This window comes from Pelobates fuscus, chromosome 3 (genome assembly GCF_036172605.1).
Source record: "Pelobates fuscus isolate aPelFus1 chromosome 3, aPelFus1.pri, whole genome shotgun sequence".
Taxonomy (NCBI): Eukaryota; Metazoa; Chordata; class Amphibia; order Anura; family Pelobatidae; genus Pelobates; species Pelobates fuscus.
Window position 1 is genome coordinate 373,545,607 of NC_086319.1, and position 23,603 is coordinate 373,569,209.

The 23,603-nt window shown below is 43.7% G+C and overlaps 1 protein-coding gene across 1 annotated transcript in view; it reads left to right on the forward strand.

The window, feature by feature from the left end:
- LOC134603464 (very-long-chain 3-oxoacyl-CoA reductase-like) overlaps positions 1 to 23,603 on the forward strand; it is a 40,526-nt gene that overhangs the window by 8,832 nt on the left and 8,091 nt on the right. Inside the window, exons 3-6 of the mRNA XM_063449455.1 lie at positions 2,751 to 2,826; positions 3,485 to 3,595; positions 6,173 to 6,240; positions 6,997 to 7,041. Of these exons, the coding sequence (XP_063305525.1) occupies positions 2,751 to 2,826; positions 3,485 to 3,595; positions 6,173 to 6,240; positions 6,997 to 7,041 (300 nt within the window). The remainder of the gene's footprint in view (positions 1 to 2,750; positions 2,827 to 3,484; positions 3,596 to 6,172; positions 6,241 to 6,996; positions 7,042 to 23,603) is intronic.

A 23,603-nucleotide genomic window follows, 5' to 3' on the forward strand; every position in this document is an offset into this window, starting at 1 on the left:
ATCTACCTGTTTCGTTTTAGCTGAAGATCCCAATGATAAATCTGTGCTGAGTGGATTATTTGTTGCTTCATTTTAATGCAGTCACAACTGTAGGAAAAATGACATAGCCAAATAAAAATAACGTATATCTGAAGTAAATTAGAGCAGTACTTTAAATGACTCCAGCCTTTTGTAGGTTTCTCCAGGCATAACCCCCATGGGATAAAGCTATTAACGAGATATTTTTGTAGAAGTATTAATTCGTACAAGAGATTTCATGTTTTAATGTCTTTGCTAGGTCTCAGAATAGTAAATGTAAATTTGACTTATTAGTGCGGTCAACTTAAATAAGTTATCATTCACCACATCCCTTATTCTCTTATCTATGCGGCTTTTAACACATTAGACTTTATAAAACAATAGCTATTTTTTTTAATGGATGAGATGGATGCACGGCTATGTGACGCTCTTGGAACACACAATTTGACGCCCATCGCAGATCCACCTTGCTTCTCATTTTTGTATTTAGCAGTTGCCCTAAATTCTATTATTTTTGGGGGAGAATGGTCTCCTTTTTATGTCCGGTTGGCATGGCTTTCCACCCCCCTTTTTGTCTTCTTATCTCAATCAAGTATTCCCTTTCCCTCTTCTTCCAATTCCAGAGTTTGGTTACTATTTTATTTATTTGATTTTTAAAAATTTTGTGTTTGTGTGTTTTGTTTTTTAGTTTGTTAATATTTTATTCATTGAAAGTATACAAATTTGAAGAAGTGATTGTTTTTTTTTCTCTTTTATTGTATTTTTTTTCAGGCTATTTGCATTATAATTAGTTACATGCTATGTCTCTGTGCTTAATTTACATTGTATAGCCATGCTCTTTTTTGTTGCATGCACTTGTCTTTATCTAATTTGTTACTGTTTATTGTTCCTTTTACCTTCTTATGCTAAAATAAAATTATACAAAAAATATTTTTTATCAGATCACAATATTTTAAAATAGGTTTTTAATTTATATTTTTATTCCTAGAACAAACTTTATAAAGCTTTTAACCATACAACAAGCACGCTAGACTACAGAATCAATAGAAAAACTAAAAGTAAAGAAGTACTCATTAAAATATAGCCAAATATGACTAAATCGTGCTTTTTCTCTCCATAGGGTTGGTTAAAAGGCACACAGTAAAAAAATAACTTCCAGAGGGATAGCAAAATGCTGTTGACAGTGAAATACTATTTATTAAGAAAAAATATTAAATATGTTAATATATAACCTTTTTATGTATATCCTTTCATATGATAATAATAAACAAATAATAACAAAACGCTAATAAAACCTGGTATCTTAAAGAAGCACTCCACTCACAAAATAAAATGTAAGATAAATAAATATAAATAAAAATAATAATAATTTCTGGTTAGTAGATATACCCCAAAGAAAACATGCGTGCCTTTCACCATTGTTGGGATGCCGGAGGAACCTCAGCAATATATAAGTCAGCAACCCAAACAAAGACACATTAGGAAATGAAAGACAGGTGCTATAGACAGTGGCTGGGCTTAATGCTGATATAGAAACAGAAATTATTAGCACTAAACGATCCAACACATGCAAAGACTAGTTAAGTAAAATAACAAGTTGGTTCTGAAAAATAGAAGACAGAAACAGGTCAGGGATGAAGTTGGATCTGGCACACAGGAACACTGGACACAGTGGTGTATTTTGGAGGCATTTGCCATGGGCGTCACTTTCAAGGGGGCGTCAAAGATATGCCCCCTGAAAGTGCCGCCCAAGGCAAATGCCTTGTTAGCCTCATGGGAGATACGGCCCTGACTGAACAGGATAAAGTCAAGGTCAGAGACGTTGCTGGGTCTTACGCCCTTATGCCACCTTCATCATTTTTCATGAGTGTACTCGTTTTTTTTTTTGACACAAGCATCTAGATGTCAAAATCAAAAGGTTTTTTACAACCATTTTTGCAACGATGTTGCATTTCAAAAATATTTTCCATGCTACTTCCTTGGACCTCAGCAAGCCCTGCCAACGCTTATATGAAAACAGGAAGTATCAGCACTAAACAATCCAAAACTAGATATATCCCCCATGAAAACATGCATGCTTTTAATTATGCATTTTTTTTTTTAAATTAGGGATAAATAAAAAAAAAAACTTGCAAAAGATCTCTTGTAAGCCCTTCCTTTCTAATTCACGCCCAGACTTACTGTGCCAGTCCAATCACATACTTTCCAATGCAGCTCAATGAGAAGTCTTTGCAAGGCAGGTGCTCTGGGTGATATCTGCCACTTAGCTACACTGAGATAACCAAACCAGGAAGTAACAGGACCTGTTGTCTGATTGACAGCCAGGGGGAGTGTAACAAGGTTAATGAAATGTAAAATTAAAAAAAGAGGGCAGACGTTTTCCACATAAAGCACTTCAGCAAGCTAAAGTGCATTAGGGCTCTGGAGTGTCACTTTCAAATGGCTCATGATATGATCTAGAGTTCCAGTGAGTGAGAAGCAGCACGTGAGACATGATATGTAATGAACAATGCTACTGCTACTTCAAATCTATACTTCGACGAATGGCCTGAATTTGCTGAACTGCAGGTTAGATGTATGCACGTTAAATAGGGCGTTCTGTTTACTTTCCTCATGGCACTAGAGTTGTGAGTTATGTCAGAAACTGATGTTAAATAACCATATAACTGTCAAAAGCTAACCCCCTAATGGAATAACCATTGTCAATATCCCTGTCTCGTTCCTGGTCACAGCTTGCCAAGAGAGGTCATGATGTTGTCCTGATCAGCCGCACTCTGGAGAAGCTCAAGAATGTGGCATCTGAGATAGGTAAAATCAATTTCTTTCAATTCAGCCCAACTCTATGAAAATTCTACTGATTTTAAAAGCGTAGAACAAACATTCAACTTACTGACTTAAAAAAATAAATACTTGATTTAAAGTATTTTTGCCACAATGGAAATGTATTCCTTTATGTTAACATATTTTCCAGACATTCTAGACCTGGTTTTTGTGGGCCAATCCCCATGCAAGATGAGAGGGTTAGCATAGAATCCAAAGATGGACTTGTAGTGCAGAGGTTAATTGCATGTTTCCAACTGGCTACTTAAAATCACTTAGGTTATGCAAATAAAAATGGGGATTTAGTGACACAATACAGCCATGCTGTGTATAAATCCACCACTAATTTGAAAGTACCGCAAACCTTTTGGCCTTATGCAAATGGTAACATGGAAACAAAACATGCTAAGTACTTACTGCTTTATTTGATTGAGATAGGCTATTTTAAATTTTTCTTCTATGTGTGCTGTTCCCTAAATGTGTATTTTACATACGTTTTAGCCTCTAAAGTAGTAATAGTAATAGTTACAAAATGTATATTCTGTGTGTGTCCTACATTAAAGGGCATTAAAAAGATTAGCATTCAGATCTTACTGGATGAGTCCACTAAAATTAAGATGTAACATTGATACATTTTTTTTTACAGAGCAAAAATATGGTCGCAAAACTAAAATCATGCAAGCAGATTTCACAAGAGGATCAGAGATGTATCAGTCAATTGAGGATGGCCTCAAAGGGATGGAAATAGGAATTCTGGGTAATATATATTTGCAATAATGATGATGTGGGACCTCTAGGGTAGAGCTTATCAGGACCGGATACCAACTAACGGCCAATTATCAGGACAGACTGGAAAGTATGCTGCATTTATATTTAACCTCCAAAGGACCACATGGCGGTCTATCATGCAGTGTAGGGCTTTAATGCCCGATGATGGCATTAACTGTCATTCATTAAAGGTACCAGCAGGGGTTAAATCCATGCTGGTAACAAGGAAACTCAGGCATCTTTCGATACCTGGGGGTTCTTTCTGTCAGCTGGGGACAGAGTTAGTGGCCCAAGACTTACAGAAGAGCTATGAGCAACACTGCTCATTGCCCTTTAAATGGATTTAAATACAGCTACTGATCAATAAATCTGAATATGCAATCCCACCCATAATCTGGCACTGTCCCCATCTAGTGTCTGAAAAGAACCTGGGTAGGTCTCCTTGATTGCCAACTGCTGCAGAATTGGTGCTGGACTTTGCCAGGTGTCCAGCACCAATCTATGTGTGTTGGAGTTGCAGCTCTCCCTCAAATGCTGCAATCACACAGTACAGAGTACTCACAGACAATTATGGGTTGGATTATAGGTAGGATTAGGGTTGGATTATGGGTAGGATTAGATTTTGGATTATTGGTAGGAGTAGGATTAGAGGAAAATGTGTGCATGTGAGGTATCATTGTACTTGTGAACAATAGCAGAATACAAATTTGGGGTGTTTGCAGTAGTGGAAAACACATGGTCTATGAATTTCCTCAAACTTGTGTGAAATTTTATAACAAACTAATTTGACTTCGGTTTATGATCAAATGGTAAATGTATTTCTTTATTTGCACTTAGCATGTAGAAATTATTAAATGTAAAGTAATGTTTAATTTAATTTCTTTCCCATTTTAAAAATATTTTATTCCTATTTAATATTGTGTAGGTACCTATAGGGTATCAAAAGGAAGTCCTATGTCTTCTTTAAGAAAATGATATACAATATGTATGTGTTAATTTCAACAGAAAAATACAATTTGTGGTAGAATCAGTGGCGGATCCAGAGACTGATCTCGGGAGGGGCACTTTTATATTATTTAAAGAAATAATCCATGCACAATACCCACTACAGCTCTGTGTAGTGGTTATGGTGCCAGGTGTGCCGGGACCCTCTCCCAGAGTAAGTAGTCAAACCGTTTAAGAACAGTTTGACAACTTACCTGGGATCTGCTGGGATATGGGGCTGTAGTAGGGCATAGGAGCAGTGGTTTAATGTGAGGGGTGCAGTGTGTGTGTGGGGGGGGTGTAGCGTGTGAATGTGTAGGGTGTGTGGGGCAATGTGTGTATAGGGGTCTGTGGGGGGCAATGTGTGTGTGGGGCAGTATGTGTATAGGTGGGAAGTGTATATGTGTGTGGTGCAATGTGTGAATATGTATGGTGTGTGTATGGGGGGACAGTGTATGTGTGTGTGGGGGCAGTGTGTGTATGGGGGACTGTATGTGTGTGTGTGTAGGGGCAGTGTGTGTGGCAATGTGTGTGTGGGGTCAGTGTGTGTGTGTGGGGGCAGTGTATGTGTGGGGGGGCAGTGTGTGTGTGTGGGGGTCAGTGTGTGTGTGGGAGTCAGTGTGTGTGTGGGGGGGCAGTGTGTGTATGGGGGTCAGTGTGTGTGTGTGTGGGGGCAGTGTGTGTGTGGGGGGGCAGTGTATGTGTGGGGGCAGTGTATGTGTGTATGGGGGGGGGCAATGTGTGAATGTGGGGTGAGGAGGGTAGGGGGGCTTTTTGATAAAAAAAAAAATAAAGAAAGAAAGAATTTATAAAATGTAATATATTTATGTCCCCACTCCCTTCTTACCTTTACTGGGAGGAGGGGGGACATTTATCCATCCTGGTGGTCCAGTGGGAATCCCTGGTGGTCCTAGTGGTAGGAGTGAACTCTAGCCCGTAGCTCCAGGGCTAGAGTTCACTCTCGCGAGATTTGGAGCGTTGCCGTGGTAACCGCGGCAACGCTCCATGCTCGCGAGAGTAGGACCCAGAGGAGCTGCAGGCTGAGCTCCCGGGTCCTCTCTCCCTCCTTCACTCCCCTGCCGGCTGCCAGCATAGTACCTGCGGACCGGGAAGGGAGATCTCTGATCTCGCTCCCCGGTCCGCAGGCACATTGCAGGGCTGGCACTTGGACAATGCCAGCCCTGCATTAGCTGGCAGGGGAGAATCTCGGGGAGGGGGCAATTGCCCCGTTTCCCGCCCCCCCCCCCCCCGGATCCGGCAGTGGATAGAATTAACGTATGACAAAAGTACCAAAAAAGCCTTGGTCACAAATGTGTTGCATCTCACAAAAGCCTTCATCCTTAAGGGGTTAATATCCTGCTAACATCTGAATGCATCTTATTGGGACAGACTTGGACAGTGTTGCTTTATGTATGTATAATGTCATGTCTGTTCCTCACTGTGGGTTATCAAGACAGGATCAGTCAGTGTTAATTTTATCTAGTGCATAATAGGATATTTATAATTAAATTGTGGGTTATGATATAATGTGCTGCTGTCTGTCAGGAGACAGTTATTCTGTTATTCTTATTCTCCTTTGCAGTGAACAATGTAGGTATGACAGTATGTGATCCTTTTGAGCGATTTCTGGATATCCCTAATATTAACAAGGTTAGTTCTCAGCCATTTAAATATTAATTGAGGTATTTTCACTGTCTGAATGCAGTTGGGATCAACAAACTTGCAATTCTCATTTACGAAAGGTAAAACTGATTGAAATTAGTTTGTTTTAATTTTTTAGTCAAATGGGCACATTTTTTTCTACTTTAGAATCAGTAATTTACATATTTTATTAAACATTAAATTTTAACCCGTTCACTCTCAAAAAATCTGGTAGAATGCCAATTTGTAAAATACATTCTCCTGCTTTCTCAGAATTTTCGCTGGCTTTAGAATTGGCAATTGTCTGGCCACAAATTTGGTCCAGGTGAATTGTGCAAATTTGGTGCAAAACAATTGCAGGAATTATGCAATGTTACTTATTGCTAATTATTACTGTATTTGTGCAGTCTCTATTTCCATAATTCAGTTCCAGAATTCACCCATTCTATTGTAACTAAACAGGCAGAAATCCAGTCACTGGTAAATCTTTGGAACAAAGACAGGGTTTTGCTGTTCCAATACGCATGGAGCAGCTGCATTAATTTTGCTAATTTGGAGAGGGGGCATTCAAGCTTTAGTGAATAAACCACATTGTACTTGTGATACCCACGGAATGTAGCTCATCTTCTTTTGGCTTTTACATGACAATATCTCTATATACATTGTTTGAATGATATTATGTATGCACATTACATCAAAAATTTATTTAAAAAAACAAAAACAAACGAACCAAAAATCTAAAAGATGTATTTTTATCTCTACCAGGCTGTTACGGATACGATTAACTGTAACATACTGTCAGTATTGCAGGTAAGTGCCAATCCACACCTCTACTAATGTATGCAATCACAATGCTAAATAAGTTGTCTTTATCAGATTCCATAGATGGTTTTGAAAAAGGTTTGGATGCATTTCTGCAAAAACAGAATATTCAAGGATATAATTAGGGATTATTCTAGAGGGAATAATCTACATTTTATTAAAGACAGGAGGCAAATATTTGCTTTACCTTCTTTACTGAAAACCTCCAGCAGCAAAGAAACAGTTAACATAACTTTTCAGAACAACCAATCAGAACAAAACAACAGCAGTATAAAACCAGTTAGGCAGACCCTCCCACTTCCTCTTTGTTTGATGAGGTCGAGCAGGAGAGAATGAAGACCAAACAAAACCAACTGTAACAGGCACACTTAGATGAGAAACCACCATAACCAGAATAAATCCAGATTACACTGCAAGGAAGAAGAAACATTGTGAAAGTAAACTGCCAAAGCAGAATGTCACACCATACACATTACTACATCAGCGAATTCCGACATGAGAAAAAAAATGTACACGGACAACCAAAACCGTAGCACAGAAAATTTATTTATTAATCAAACTTGAGACCATACATTACAAAGAATACAACAATACCCCCAATGAACACAATAGCGAAAAAAAACTATTTTTGGGGACGGAAACAAGGGGGTGGGGGGGAAATACGCCTCCTGTCTTTAATACAATTTAGATTATTGCCTCACCAAGGATAGAATAATCCCTAATTTTAAGGCAAGATAGGAGGCTTCATATTTGCAATTTTAACGCACAGACATAAAGACAGAAGAAAAATGAGATCGCGGACGAAAATAAAAAGTACGGAAAGTTGCAGCACCCCGAACCGAAAGAGCCCCGAAGGAACTCGCCACGCCAGCCGATGAAAGAAACCATCAAATCCAATAAGCGATTGTAGGTGCAGAAACAGCCCTAAATGCTCGAATGTAGGAAAACAATAGCTGCCCATGGGCAGAAAGACGAAAGGACGAAGTCACGGACAGATATGTCCGTAGAGAGCGTGCCACACAGAGACGTGGTCTAATGAAATAGAAACAGAGAAACCCTCTGGTGAAAAGGAGAAAGATTCTACATCAAAAGCACAAACATAAGAAACGCGTCGAAAAGACACAAGACATAACAGTAGAGCCAGCTTAGCAGAAAGCTGGCATTGAGATAAGTCCCCATTATCCAGCCATTTCTCAAGGAAGCACAACACAAGCAAAACATCCCAAAATGAGGAATGGCAAGAAGTAGGCGGCCTTGAAAGGCACACATCTCGTTACAGTCTGCAGACTGAGGGGTCCTCATCAACGCCAGAACCTTGAGAAGGCACATGAGCCGCCAAGATAGCCTATTGGAATACATAATAGTCCTATATGACTTACCCTGAGAATACAATTTGTCCAGGAAGTTCAGTACGGCCATGATAGGGGCCGTAAAGGGATCCAAACATCTCTCCAGACACCAGCCATACCAGGATCGTCAGGCGTGCACATATGATCGTCTGGTGTCAGGCGCCCAAGAGTCCCAGAGTAACTCTCTAGCCGTTGTTGATAGGCCTGACACATCCCAGGAACCCTGGAAACGGTCCAGGCCACCAGTGACAGATGACCCTTAGATACCAATGGGTGTGGATTCCCCGCTGGAGCCCACAGGAGAAACTCGGAGACAGGGAGAAGTAGCGGGTCTGCGTCTGAAAATTCCATCAGTAGAGGGAACCACGGCAAACAGTTCCAGACAGGTGATGTGAAGTGTCTTCTCCTCCGGAGTCCAGAGTCTTCCTGTCACCACGCCATCACAAGCAGCGCCCCAGCCCAGAAAAGTGTCGTCCAATTCCAGGACGAAGACCGGCTGGGATCTGAATATCGCCTTGCCGTTCCAGGCCTTCATGTGTTGATGAATGTGTCATGAATCGGTCGTATAAGGCAGATGACCTGAGATCGTGCGCCTTCAGACATTGGAGAGGCCGATAGTGTAGGAGTCCCAGGAATATAACCTGAATGACCGCAGTCCTATCGTCCGAGCCAAATCCCTCAACGTGGCCTGTGGGTTTCAGAGCAGGCATCTGATATTCTTCTGATAGCAGATATTTCGGACATTGGAAGGAGAAGCACCGCCTAAACCGAATCCACCACGAAAATCAGAAACTGGACTGACCATTTAGAGGAAGTCAGGTCTGATTTCCCCACGTTGAAGACGAACCCCAGGACCTGGAGCAGGCGGATCGTGAACGACGTTTGCCGATGCAGGACGGCCGGATCTTCCACCATCAATAGAATATTGTCCAGATAGACGATCAATCTGATCCCTCTGACCCTCAGAGTTGCCCTGACTAGCTTCAACAACTAGGTGAAATATCAAAGCGCCGAGCTGAGGCCAAACGGAAGGCACGTGAACTGCCAGATGTGTCCTGTCACGTTCACAGTAAATGATGTGGAACACAACTGCAGATTTGTTAGGACTTTGATCTTTTATTAAGACACTTAGATGGAACTGAGACTTCAGTTCCAGAATCACAGTTACTGTTTCTTTAAATAATAAACGGTTTGTTTCATTTAGCATTGACAAGGTTCAGAATTCATTAGCATCCGTTATTCTTGTTAACAGTTCAAATTATAAGAGATTATATACATTGGAATTATCAGCAGCAAGACTGGTGCAGTATAACTTAAATAATACTTGTTTTGAGGGATGCTGTAGCAGGCTTGCTGAACAACTTGATAGAAGACTTTAGTATGTAGAAATAAGATTATCTGTAGCAAGACAGGTACAGCTGAACTTGAATAATACTTGATTTGAGGAAAGCTGTAGCAGGATTGCTGAACAACTTGATAGCAGACTTTAGTATGAAGAAATAAGATTATCTGTAGCAAGACAGGTACAGCTGAACTTGAATAATACTTGATTTGAGGAAAGCTGTAGCAGGATTGCTGAACAACTTGATAGCAGACTTTAGTATGAAGAAATAAGATTATCTGTAGCAAGACAGGTACAGCTGAACTTGAATAATACTTGATTTGAGGAAAGCTGTAGCAGGATTGCTGAACAACTTGATAGCAGACTTTAATATGAAGAAATAAGATTATCTGTAGCAAGACAGGTACAGCTGAACTTGAATAATACTTGATTTGAGGAAAGCTGTAGCAGGATTGCTGAACAACTTGATAGCAGACTTCAGTATGAGAAAATAAGATTATCTGTAGCAAGACAGGTACAGCTGAACTTGAATAATACTTGATTTGAGGAAAGCTGTAGCAGGATTGCTGAACAACTTGATAGCAGACTTCAGTATGAGAAAATAAGATTATCTGTAGCAAGACAGGTACAGCTGAACTTGAATAATACTTGATTTGAGGAAAGCTGTAGCAGGATTGCTGGAGAACTTGATAGCAGACTTTAGTAAGTTGAAATAAAGCTTTAACATTGTTAGCTCTTAACTCAGAGACTGTAAATTACTTAACTTCTGGAAGTAGAGGGATTGTGTCCCCAGCTCTCCTCAGAGGCGGTTGCTTCAGTGAATGGTTGCCGAGAGTGCTGGTAGTTGTCTGTGATGAAGAGAGATGTTGGGGACTTGAATATTCATCCAGTCCGGTCTAGTAGCGAGTGGTCGTCTCACCGAGGTATGTGAGCCGGTGAGTTTGGCGCGGTACGCGTTTCAATAATCCAGCGTCTATCAGCTGGTGCGGTCGCATTAAATAGCCGACTGCGGCAATGGGGGTGTGGCTAAGCACCGTCAAACCTGGAAGCATGAGGAGACATCGGGAGGCTTAAGGCCTGACATGTCCCTGCCAGGGGAACTGGAGGAAAACACCTGTCTTCTTGGTGGATCGGTACCGTGAGATAAGCGTCCTTAGATCCAGTCGGGAGAATCAGTTTCCCTCGCAAAGCAGGTACCTGAGGAGATGGATGCCCTCCATCTTGACACGTCAGTAGACGACATATGCGTTGAGGGCACGCAGCTTGACCACAGGGCAGAAGTCTCCTGGTTTCTTCCTTACTAGGAAAACATTGCCAAAGAAAATGCGAGGGGCCATGCCGGAAGTCTCCTTGTCCATACGTAGCAGCCGTGGATTGGAGGCCCGTATTGGAGGTTAGACGAAATCGATCAGGAATCCAGACACAGTCTGTAGAACTCCAGTGATTGCCTCCCACTGCGGAAAAAGTGAGACGTAGAAATTAAAACTTGAAGGTTCAATTCCTTCATGAATGAGTCAATGAAGAGCATATTATCCCGGGTTGAGCATAGGCCCTGTTCCAGGCCTTTGTAAGGATCTTTCCCAGATCTCGTCATGAAGGTGGCGAGCACCGGGTCCAAAGGTCAGCAAAACCAATAACGGAAAAATTCCCCAATGGTATGGGGGAGCCCATTCTGCAGAGCAAGGATGTATGAGGAGACATGGATCGAAGAGCGGGTGACCCGAGGGGTCCAAGATGTCTCCTGGGGCGTCAGCAGAAGCCGCAGGAGCCCTCAGCGCACCCGTCAGAGGGAAGCCCAGGATAGTCCCTTTCAAATAGTTTTTAATTGAAATACATTCGACATTCCAGCTCACTTCCACTTTAGTGGGCCTTGCCAGTGACAGCCCCATTACCTGTCCATGATCCTGCGCATGGAGCCCATGTCCGCAGAGTGGAGGGAGCCACCTGAGTCGAGCATCCGAGCCCCAGAGGTGCCGGGTGTTGGTCCCGCAAGGGCAGGTGGGGCGTCCCCGTGCATGGCAGTAAGGGCTTCATGTAGCGCATCCGCCAGTGCGGCACGTAGCCAGGCTTGTAGGCCCTCAGGTGCATGGAACCCAGCTTCAGCAGCCATGGCTGATGACACCAAAACCAAAGTAAGGTCCGGTCAATGTGGAACCCGGGCAAGGCCAGCTGGGGGTGACCCAGCATGCAAGAGGGGGTCACCAAGCAAGCACAAGCATATCATTCAAAATAGGCCATATAAATGAGGGTGTCACCCTCAGGGTCAGTATCATAGGGCCCAACCATACAGTCCGAGGGAGGGGGTCACCCAACCCAGAAAGTGCCACAGCAGGCCCAGCAGTATAGTGGATAAAGTGTACTAGTAGTATGGAAGTATAAAGGGGGGTCACCCCATAAATGACTAGGCCAGTAAAGTGGAAACAGCATACCAGCAGCATGTAAGTATAAAAGGGGGGTCACTCCATATATGACTAAGCCAGAGGCCTTGCTCCACTGAGGAGTAGTGATGTCTCGAACTGTTCGCCAGCGAATAGTTCCTGACGAACATCGCTTGTTCGCGTTCGCCACGGACGGCGAACACATGCGCTGTTCGGTCCACCCCCTATTCGTCATCATTGAGTAAACGTTGACCCTGTACCGCACAGTCAGCAGACACATTCCAGCCAATCAGCAGCAGATCCTCCCTCCCAGACCCTCCCACCTCCTGGACAGCATCCATTTTACATTGTGAAGCTGCATTCTTAGTGAGAGTAGGGACAGTGTAGCTGCTGCTGATTTGATAGGGAAATTGATAGCTAGGCTAGTGTATTCAGTGTCCACTACAGTCCTGAAGGACTCATCTGATCTCTGCTGTAAGGACAGCACCCCAAAAAAAAGCACCTCAGTCTGCTTTTTTTTTTTCTGTGTAATGTAATAGCAGTTAGTTGTCTGCCAGCGTGTGTGTCAGGCTCACAGCATATACTGTGCCCACTTGCCCAGTGCCACCACTCACTCACTGGTGTCCCAATAGCTTGCATTTAAAAAAACAAAACTTTTTGGACTGTAATATAATAGCAGTCAGTTTCCTTCACGAGTGTGCGTTTCAGGGCCTGCCCAGTGCCACCACTCACTCACTGGTGTCACAATAGCGTGCATTTAACAAAAAAATAACTTTTTGGACTTTAATATAATAGCAGTCAATTTCCTTCATGAGTTTGCGTTTCAGGGCCTGCCCAGTGCCACCACTCACTCATATCTGGTGTCCCAATAGCTTGCATTTAAAAAAAAACGAAACTTTTTGGACTGTAATATAATAGCAGTCAGTTTCCTTCACGAGTGTGCGTTTCAGGGCCTGCCCAGTGCCACCACTCACTCATATCTGGTGTCCCAATAGCTTGCATTTAAAAAAAACTAAACTTTTTGGACTGTAATATAATAGCCGTCAGTTTCCTTCATGAGTGTGTGTTTCAGGGCCTGCCAGGGCACAGTGTCACACCAGTGCAACTCATATCTGGTGTAACAGTAGTGTACATTTAAAAAAAAAATTTTTTTGACTGTAATAGATTGAATAGCAGTTAGTTGTCTGCCACCATGTGTGTCAGGCTCACAGCGTACACTGTGCCCACTTGCCCAGTGCCACCACTCATATCTGGTGTCACAATAGCTTGCATTTAACAAAAAAAAAAACTTTTTGGACTGTAATATAATAGCAGTCAGTTTCCTTCATGAGTGTGCGTTTCAGGACCTGCCCAGTGCCACCACTCACTCATATCTGGTGTCCCAATAGCTTGCATTTAAAAAAAACTAAATTTTTTGGACTGTAATATAAAGCAGTCAGTTTCCTTCATGAGTGTGCGTTTCAGGGCCTGCCAGGGCACAGTGTCACACCAGTGCCACTCATATCTGTTGTCACAGTAGCTTGCACGCATAGTACCACTAATCGAAAAAAAAATGACAGGCAGAGGCAGGCCACCCCACAGGGGCCGTTGTGGTCGTGGTGCTGTGATTCCCTTTGGCCCTAGAATAATGCCCAGTGTTCAGAGGCCACGTACCCTGAACTTGAAAAGTTCTGAGGACATAGTTGACTGGCTAACACAGGACACCCAATCTTCTACAGCTTCCGCTCGGAATCTCGACGCACCATCCTCCGCAAGCTTAGCTTCGGGCACCTCTCGAGTTACCACTCGCCCGCCTGCCGCCACCACCAACACTAGCACCACAGCCGCTTCACTTGGTATGTCAGAGGAGGTTATTTACACATCAGTTGGAAGAAATGAGTGATGCGCAACCATTATTGCCAGAGGATGTAGATAACAGGGATATGTCTCAGTCAGGCAGCATTACACACGTACGGTGTGATGATGATGATGATGTTGTACCCACTGCTGCTTCCTTTGCTGAGTTGTTAGATACAAGTAAAGCGGTTGATGATGACGATGCGTCCGTGGATGTCACGTGGGTGCCCGTTAGAAGAGAAGAAGAACAGGGGGAAAGTTCAGATGGGGAGACAGAGAGGAGGAGGAGGAGACGAGTTGGAAGCAGGGGGAGGTCGTCGCAAGGAGCTAGTGGCACAGTCAGACAGCATGCATCGGCACCCAGGGTCAGCCAGACAGCACGCCAATCAACACATGCTGTTGCCACCACCAGAATGCCGTCATTGCAGTGCTCAGCAGTGTGGCATTTTTTTTTGTGTGTCTGCCTCTGACAACTGCGATGCCATTTGCAACCTGTGCCAAAAGAAACTGAGTCGTGGGAAGTCCAACACCCACCTAGGTACAACTGCTTTGCGAAGGCACATGATCGCACATCACAAACGCCTATGGGATCAACACATGAGTACAAGCTGCACACAAACTCAAAGCCACCATCCTCCTCCTGGTCCAGCATCTTCAGCCATGTTAACCACTGCTGTCCTCCTTGCCCCCTCTCAACCATCCGCCCCTCCGTCTCTCGCCTTGAGCAGTTCCTGCTCATCTGCCCACAGTCAGGTGTCTGTCAAGGACATGTTTGAGCATAAGAAGCCAAATGTCACAAAGTCACCCCCTTGCCCGGCGTCTGACAGCTGGCTTGACTGAACTATTAGCCCGCCAGCTTTTACCATACAAGCTGGTAGAGTCTGAGGCGTTCAAAAAATTTGTAGCTATTGGGACACCGCAGTGGAAGGTACCCGGTCGAAATTTATTTGCACAAAAGGCAATCCCCAACCTGTACTCGATTGTGCAAAAGGAAGTAATGGCATGTCTGGCACACAGTGTTGGGGCAAGGGTCCATCTGACCACTGATACCTGGTCTGCAAAGCATGGTCAGGGCAGGTATATCACCTACACTGCGCATTGGGTAAACCTGCTGACGGCTGCCAAGCATGGAATGCGTGGCTCTGCAGAGGAGTTGGTGACACCGCCACGACTTGCAGGCAGGCCTGCTGCCACCACCTCTACTCCTCCTACTCCATCTTCTTCCATAACCTCCTCGGCTGAGTCCTCTTCTGCTGCTGCATCTTTCTCCACATCAACGGCACCCCCCCAGCTCCCCAGGTACTGTTCCACATCCCGCATACGGCAGTGTCCCGCCGTCTTGGGGTTGACTTGCCTGAGCAGAGAGTCACACCGGACCAGCACTCCTGTCCGCCCTGAACAGGTGACTCCGCACCAACTGGAGATCGGCAAAGTGGTTTGTGACAACGGAAGAAATTTGTTGGCGGCATTGCATTTGGGCAAGTTGACACATGTGCCGTGCATGGCACATGTGTGTAATCTGATCGTACAACGCTTTGTGCTTAAGTTCCCAGGCTTACAGGATGTCCTTAAGCAGGCCAGGAAGGTGTGTGGCCATTTCAGGCATTCCTACACGGCCATGGCGCACTTTTCTGATATCCAGCGGCGAAACAACATGCCAGTGAGGCGCTTGATTTGCCACAGCCCGACACGTTGGAATTCAACACTCCTAATGTTCGACCGCCTGCTCCAACAAGAAAAAGCCGCTAACGAGTATTTGTATGACCGGGATGCTAGGACAGCCTCTGCGGTGCTGGGACTTTTTTTGCCACGTTACTGGACGCTCATGCGCAATGCCTGTAGGCTCATGCGTCCTTTTGAGGAGGTGACAAACCTAGTCAGTCGCACCGAAGGCACTATCAGCAACATCATACCATTTGTTTTCTTCCTGGAGCGTGCCCTGTGAAGAGTGCTTGATCAGGCCGTAGATGAGCGTGAAGAGGAAGAGTTGTGGTCACCATCACCACCAGAAACAGCCTTATCAGCATTGCTTGCTGGACCTGCGGCAACGCTGGAAGAGGATTGTGAGGAAGAGGAGTCAGAGGCGGAATGTGGCTTTGAGGAGGAGGAGGAAGACCAACCACAACAGGCATCCCAGGGTGCTTGTTGTCACCTATCTGGTACCCGTGGTGTTGTACGTGGCTGGGGGGAAGAACATACCTTCATTGAGATCACTGAGGAGGAGGAACGGGAAATGAGTAGCTTGGCATCCAACCTTGTGCAAATGGGGTCTTTCATGCTGTCGTGCCTGTTGAGGGACCCTCGTATAAAAAGCCTGAAGGAGAACGACCTGTACTGGGTGTCCACGCTACTAGACCCCCGGTAAAAGTAGAAAGTGGCAGAAATGTTACCAAATTACAACAAGTCGGAAAGGATGCAGCATTTGCAAAATAAATTAAAAAGTATGCTTTACACAGCGTATAAGGGTGATGTCACAGCACAACGGGAATCTAACAGGGGAAGAGGTGAAAGTCATCCTCCTCCTCCCACGACTATGCCGGCAAGGACAGGACGCTTTAAAGACGTGTTGTTGATGGAGGACATGCAGAGCTTTTTAAGTCCTACGCATCGCCACAGCCCTTCGGGATCCACCCTCAGAGAACGACTCGACCGACAGGTAGCAGACTACCTCGCCTTAACTGCAGATATCGACACTCTGAGGAGTGATAAACCCCTTGACTACTGGGTGTGCAGGCTTGACCTGTGGCTTGAGCTATCCCAATTTGCGATAGAACTTCTGGCCTGCCCCGCTTCAAGTGTCCTGTCAGAAAGGACCTTCAGTGCAGCAGGAGGTATTGTCACTGAGAAGAGAAGTCGCCTTGGTCAAAAAAGTCTAGATTACCTCACCTTTATTAAGATGACTGAGGGATGGATCCCAAAGGGACTGACAGTGGGCGATACATTCGACTAAAAAAGGCCTGATGAGGGGGACTACTTAACACACCACTCCTATCTGGTGGCACATTAGATTGCACGCGCTGTGCCCCAAATTTGAAGTAGGAGGACCGACCAAGCATCTTTTTCCATCTCCCGCTTCCTAAAATCGATGCCTTATATACACGTCCCCTGATAGGGGACGTAACAGGGATTAAACTGATAGGAATTGTACTAGTTAACACACCACTCCTATCTGGTGGCACATTAGATTGCACGCGCAGTGCCCCAAATTTGAAGTAGGAGGACCGACCAAGCATCTTTTTCCATCTCCCGCTTCCTAAAATCGATGTCTTATGTACACGTCCCCTGATAGGGGACGTAACAGGGATTAAACTGATAAGAATAGTATTACTTAACACACCACTCCTATCTGGTGGCACATTAGATTGCACGCGCAGTGCCCCAAATGTGAAGTAGGAGGACCCACCAAGCATCTTTTTCCATCTCCCGCTTCCTAAAATCGATGCCTTATATACGTCCCCTGATAGGGGACGTAACAGGGATTAAACTGATAAGAATAGTACTACTTAACACACCACTCCTATCTGGTGGCACATTAGATTGCATGCGCAGTGCCCCAAATTTGAAGTAGGAGGACCGACCAAGCATCTTTTTCCATCTCCCGCTTCCTAAAATCGATGCTTTATGTACACGTCCCCTGATAGGGGACGTAACAGGGTTTAAAAAGATAAGAATAGTACTACTTAACACACCACTCCTATCTGGTGGCACATTAGATTGCACGCGCAATGCCCCAAATTTGAAGTAGGAGGACCGACCAAGCATCTTTTTCCATCTCCCGCTTCCTCAAATCGATGCCTTATATACACGTCCCCTGATAGGGGACGTAACAGGGATTAAACTGATAGGAATTGTACTAGTTAACACACCACTCCTATCTGGTGGCACATTAGATTACACGCGCAGTGCCCCAAATTTGAAGTAGGAGGACCGACCAAGCATCTTTTTCCATCTCCCGCTTCCTAAAATCGATGTCTTATGTACACGTCCCCTGATAGGGGACGTAACAGGGATTAAACTGATAAGAATAGTATTACTTAACACACCACTCCTATCTGGTGGCACATTAGATTGCACGCGCAGTGCCCCAAATTTGAAGTAGGAGGACCGACCAAGTATCTTTTTCCATCTTCCGCTTCCTAAAATCGATGCCTTATATACACGTCCCCTGATAGGGGACGTAACAGGGATTAAACTGATAAGAATAGTACTACTTAACACACCACTCCTATCTGGTGGCACATTAGATTGCACGCGCAGTGCCCCAAATGTGAAGTAGGAGGACCCACCAAGCATCTTTTTCCATCTCCCGCTTCCTAAAATCGATGCCTTATACACGTCCCCTGATAGGGGACGTAACAGGGATTAAACTGATAAGAATGGTACTACTTAACACACCACTCCTATCTGGTGGCACATTAGATTGCACGCGCAGTGCCCCAAATTTGAAGTAGGAGGACCGACCAAGCATCTTTTTAAATCTCCCGCTTCCTAAAATCGATGCCTTATGTACACGTCCCCTGATAGGGGACGTAACAGGGATTAAAAAGATAAGAATAGTACTACTTAACACACCACTCCTATCTGGTGGCACATTAGATTGCACGCGCAATGCCCCAAATTTGAAGTAGGAGGACCGACCAAGCATCTTTTTCCATCTCCCGCTTCCTAAAATCGAGGCCTTATATACACGTCCCCTGATAGGGGACGTAACAGGGATTAAACTGATAAGAATAGTATTACTTAACACACCACTCCTATCTGGTGGCACATTAGATTGCACGCGCAGTGCCCCAAATTTGAAGTAGGAGGACCGACCAAGCATCTTTTTCCATCTCCCGCTTCTTAAAATCAATGCCTTATATACACGTCCCCTGATAGGGGACGTAACAGGGATTAAACTGCTAGGAATAGTACTACTTAACACACCACTCCTATCTGGTGGCACATTAGATTGCACGCGCAGTGCCCCAAATTTGAAGTAGGAGGACCGACCAAGTATCTTTTTCCATCTTCCGCTTCCTAAAATCGATGCCTTATATACACGTCCCCTGATAGGGGACGTAACAGGGATTAAACTGATAAGAATAGTACTACTTAACACACCACTCCTATCTGGTGGCACATTAGATTGCACGCGCAGTGCCCCAAATTTGACATAGGAGGACCGACCAAGCATATTTTTCCATCTCCCGCTTCCTAAAATCGATGCCTTATATACACGTCCCCTGATAGGGGACGTAACAGGGATTAAACTGATAGGAATTGTACTAGTTAACACACCACTCCTATCTGGTGGCACATTAGATTACACGCGCAGTGCCCCAAATTTGAAGTAGGAGGACCGACCAAGCATCTTTTTCCATCTCCCGCTTCCTAAAATCGATGTCTTATGTACACGTCCCCTGATAGGGGACGTAACAGGGATTAAACTGATAAGAATAGTATTACTTAACACACCACTCCTATCTAGTGGCACATTAGATTGCACGCGCAGTGCCCCAAATGTGAAGTAGGAGGACCCACCAAGCATCTTTTTCCATCTCCCGCTTCCTAAAATCGATGCCTTATACACGTCCCCTGATAGGGGACGTAACAGGGATTAAACTGATAAGAATGGTACTACTTAACACACCACTCCTATCTGGTGGCACATTAGATTGCACGCGCAGTGCCCCAAATTTGAAGTAGGAGGACCGACCAAGCATCTTTTTAAATCTCCCGCTTCCTAAAATCGATGCCTTATGTACACGTCCCCTGATAGGGGACGTAACAGGGATTAAAAAGATAAGAATAGTACTACTTAACACACCACTCCTATCTGGTGGCACATTAGATTGCACGCGCAATGCCCCAAATTTGAAGTAGGAGGACCGACCAAGCATCTTTTTCCATCTCCCGCTTCCTAAAATCGAGGCCTTATATACACGTCCCCTGATAGGGGACGTAACAGGGATTAAACTGATAAGAATAGTATTACTTAACACACCACTCCTATCTGGTGGCACATTAGATTGCATGCGCAGTGCCCCAAATTTGAAGTAGGAGGACCGACCAAGCATCTTTTTCCATCTCCCGCTTCTTAAAATCAATGCCTTATATACACGTCCCCTGATAGGGGACGTAACAGGGGTTAAACTGATAGGAATAGTACTACTTAACACACCACTCCTTTCTGGTGGCACATTAGATTGCACACGCAGTGCCCCAAATTTGAAGTAGGAGGACCGACCAAGCATCTTTTTCCATCTCCCGCTTCCTAAAATCGATGCCTTATATACACGTCCCCTGATAGGGGACGTAACAGGGATTAAACCGATAAGAATAGTATTACTTAACACACCACTCCTATCTGGTGGCACATTAGATTGCACGCGCAGTGCCCCAAATTTGAAGTAGGAGGACCGACCAAGCATCTTTTTCCATCTCCCGCTTCTTAAAATCGATGCCTTATATACACGTCCCCTGATAGGGGACGTAACAGGGATTAAACTGCTAGGAATAGTACTACTTAACACACCACTCCTATCTGGTGGCACATTAGAGTGCCCCAAATTTGAAGTAGGAGGACCGACCAAGCATCTTTTTCCATCTCCCGCTTCCTAAAATCGATGCCTTATATACACGACGTAACATGGATTAAACTGATAAGAATAGTACTACTTAACACACCACTCCTATCTGGTGGCACATTAGATTGCACGCGCAGTGCCCCAAATTTGAAGTAGGAGGACCGACCAAGCATCTTTTTCCATCTCCCGCTTCCTAAAATCGATGCCTTATATACACGTCCCCTGATAGGGAACGTAACAGGGATTAAACTGATAAGAATTTTACTACTTAACACACTACTCCTATCTGGTGGCACATTAGATTGCACGCGCAGTGCCCCAAATTTGAAGTAAGAGGACCGACCAAGCATCTTTTTCCATCTCCCGCTTCCTGGGTGGAGGAAGAGAGGCCTTCAATGACATCAGTGAGGACTAGGAACAGGACATGGCTAGGTTGGTATCCAACCTTGTGCAAATGGGGAGTTTGCGGTTGTGCAAAAGGACTGTTTGTGGTTGTTTGCGGTGCGTTAAATGGGGAGTTTGGTCTGGCACTGTGAAGCGGGCGTAACCCTTACACTACCTGATCGAAACAACATCATACCTGATGTTTTAAAGCACTTTATTTCAAACAATTTAGGAATGTTAGGTGATTTATGCCCTTTATGGATTAAAACCAGACTCTGCATCAACTATGTAATTTTCCATGGGAGTTTTGCCATGGATACCCCTCCGGCATGCCACAGTCCAGGTGTTAGTCCCCTTGAAACAACTTTTCCATCACTATTGTGGCCAGAAAGAGTCCCTGTGGGTTTTAAAATTCGCCTGCTTATTGAAGTCTATGGCGGTTCGCCCGGTTCGCACGTTCGCGAACATTTGCAGAAGTTCGCGTTCGCCATTCGCGAACCGAAAATGTTATGTTCGCGACATCACTACTGAGGAGTGTCATAGCCTGAAAGACCAAGACATGCTTACATTTGAGTAAGATATACTAAAGACATAAAAGTGGGATGTATCATTGATGCATTTAACAAGACAAGACACGATGAGGAGGCTGTTGTAACAGACTTCCTACTCTTATCATTCACCTAGGGAAGAAAACGTCCAACAGTTCAATTCGGAGCAGCAGAGTCCGTGACGTCACTTCTGCTAACCACGGACCGGAAGTGACGCGTCCGGGTGGACACCACTTAACCAGCAATAAAAACTAAAACAAAAAAGCGGTAAAATTCAATTACCCAAACGTGGTCTTTAACACACAAGTGCAGCTAATTGCCCAAAGTAATTATACAAAATCCAAATTTGGGATTGGCTAATCTGATAACATGTGACCCTAAAGAGGAGGATCAAAAGGACCCACAGTACATTTAAAAGATGGAGAACTCTTGAGGCTACACTACAGCTGACTGAGGAAGCTCATGGATGAGTGAAACGCCTTTCGTCAGATTTGGACTTTATATTGGACTATTTTATTTTTAATATATACTATATGTTTTTACTTGGTATCAATAAATATCAATTTTAACGTATATACGCTATCCCAATCAAGCCCTTGAAGCCTCAGAGAATCTTCTTTGGGGAAGTGCCATCCCCAGAAAAGTGGCACTCTGCTAATTACACTCAGAACCAGGAATTGAAGGCTCTTCAAAAGGTGAGCGTAATACTTACCATGTGGTGGTTTATCTGTATCTGAATAGTATTACACATTGGTCACTTCTTTTTCTTTTTTATTTCTCTTGGATGAAAAGTCACAGAGCGAGTGGTGTGTTGATACCCTAAGAGCAAAGAGGTTCATTTTACGGAGCCAATATTATATAGGCTCCATACCATGTGAGTGGTTCTAGTTATTAATTTACTACTGATCATTATTCCCAAGACCATCTACACTATATATTTCCTTTGTTCCTTTTTCTTTTCACATGTACCTTCAGGTTTGTTAAAGATACTAAATTGTGTTTTATTTATTTAGCGCTCCACAAATTGGTATGTAATCTATACCATATATTGTGTTTTGTGTTTAAGATTGATTGTGGACATAGGGGTATTCCACTTTATGTGTTGAGCAGTTTATTATACAGGCACTATAGTTTATTACTCACTACCTCCTAGTAGAGGTACATTTTGTTTTTGTGTTCATACAAGTTATATCTGACATATTGTAAATAATAGTTTGTAATCAATAAAAAAGAGGTAATACACTAAAAAAAGAGCTTGTGACAAAAGCTCAATAGGTCAGACGTAAGGTGGTAAAATTCTCACCTAGTGGATATCTCTGATGTCACAGGTTCTTCATCAGTAGAAACATAAAGCATGAAAAATGGAAGAAACTAAAGTAGTGCTCTCTGATTAGATGAGTTAACAATAAGATAAAAACTGTATTCACATATTTTGGAGCAATAGGACTGCTCAGTATTTATAGCATACATGTTATTATCCAGGGGTCAAGTCCTGGGGAAAAAAGTGTGGGAACTCACCCAAGATTCCGCCTCCTCCCCCCCCCCCTTAAAAAAAATTGCACTCCTATGCATATAGTGCAGTGCAGGGTGTGTATAATGAATGTAGTGTGTTTGTATTGAATGCAGAGTATGGATAATGAATGTAGTGTGTTTGTAGTGAGTGCAGTGTGTATAATGAATGTAGTGTGTTTGTAGTGAGTGCAGTGTGTATAATAAATTTTGTGTGTTTGTAGTGAGTGCAGAGTGTGTATAATGAATGTAGTGTGTTTGTTGTGAGTGCAGTGTGTGTATAATGAATGTAGTGTGTTTGTAGTAAGTGTAGAGTGTGTATAATGAATGTAGTGTGTTTGTAGTAAGTGTAGAGTGTGTATAATGAATGCAGTGTGTTTGTAGTGAGTGCGGATTGTGTATAATAAATGTAGTGTGTTTGTGGTGAGAGCAGAGTATGTATAATGAAGTGTTTGTAGTGAGTGCAGTGTGTATAATAAATGCAGTGTGTTTGTAGTGAGTGCAGAATGTGTATAATGAATGTAGTGTGTGTGTGTAGTGAGTGCAGTGTGTATAATGAATATAGTGTGTAGTGAGTGCAAAGTGTGTATAGTGAATGTAGTGTGTTTGTAGTGAGTGCAGTGTGTATAATGAAT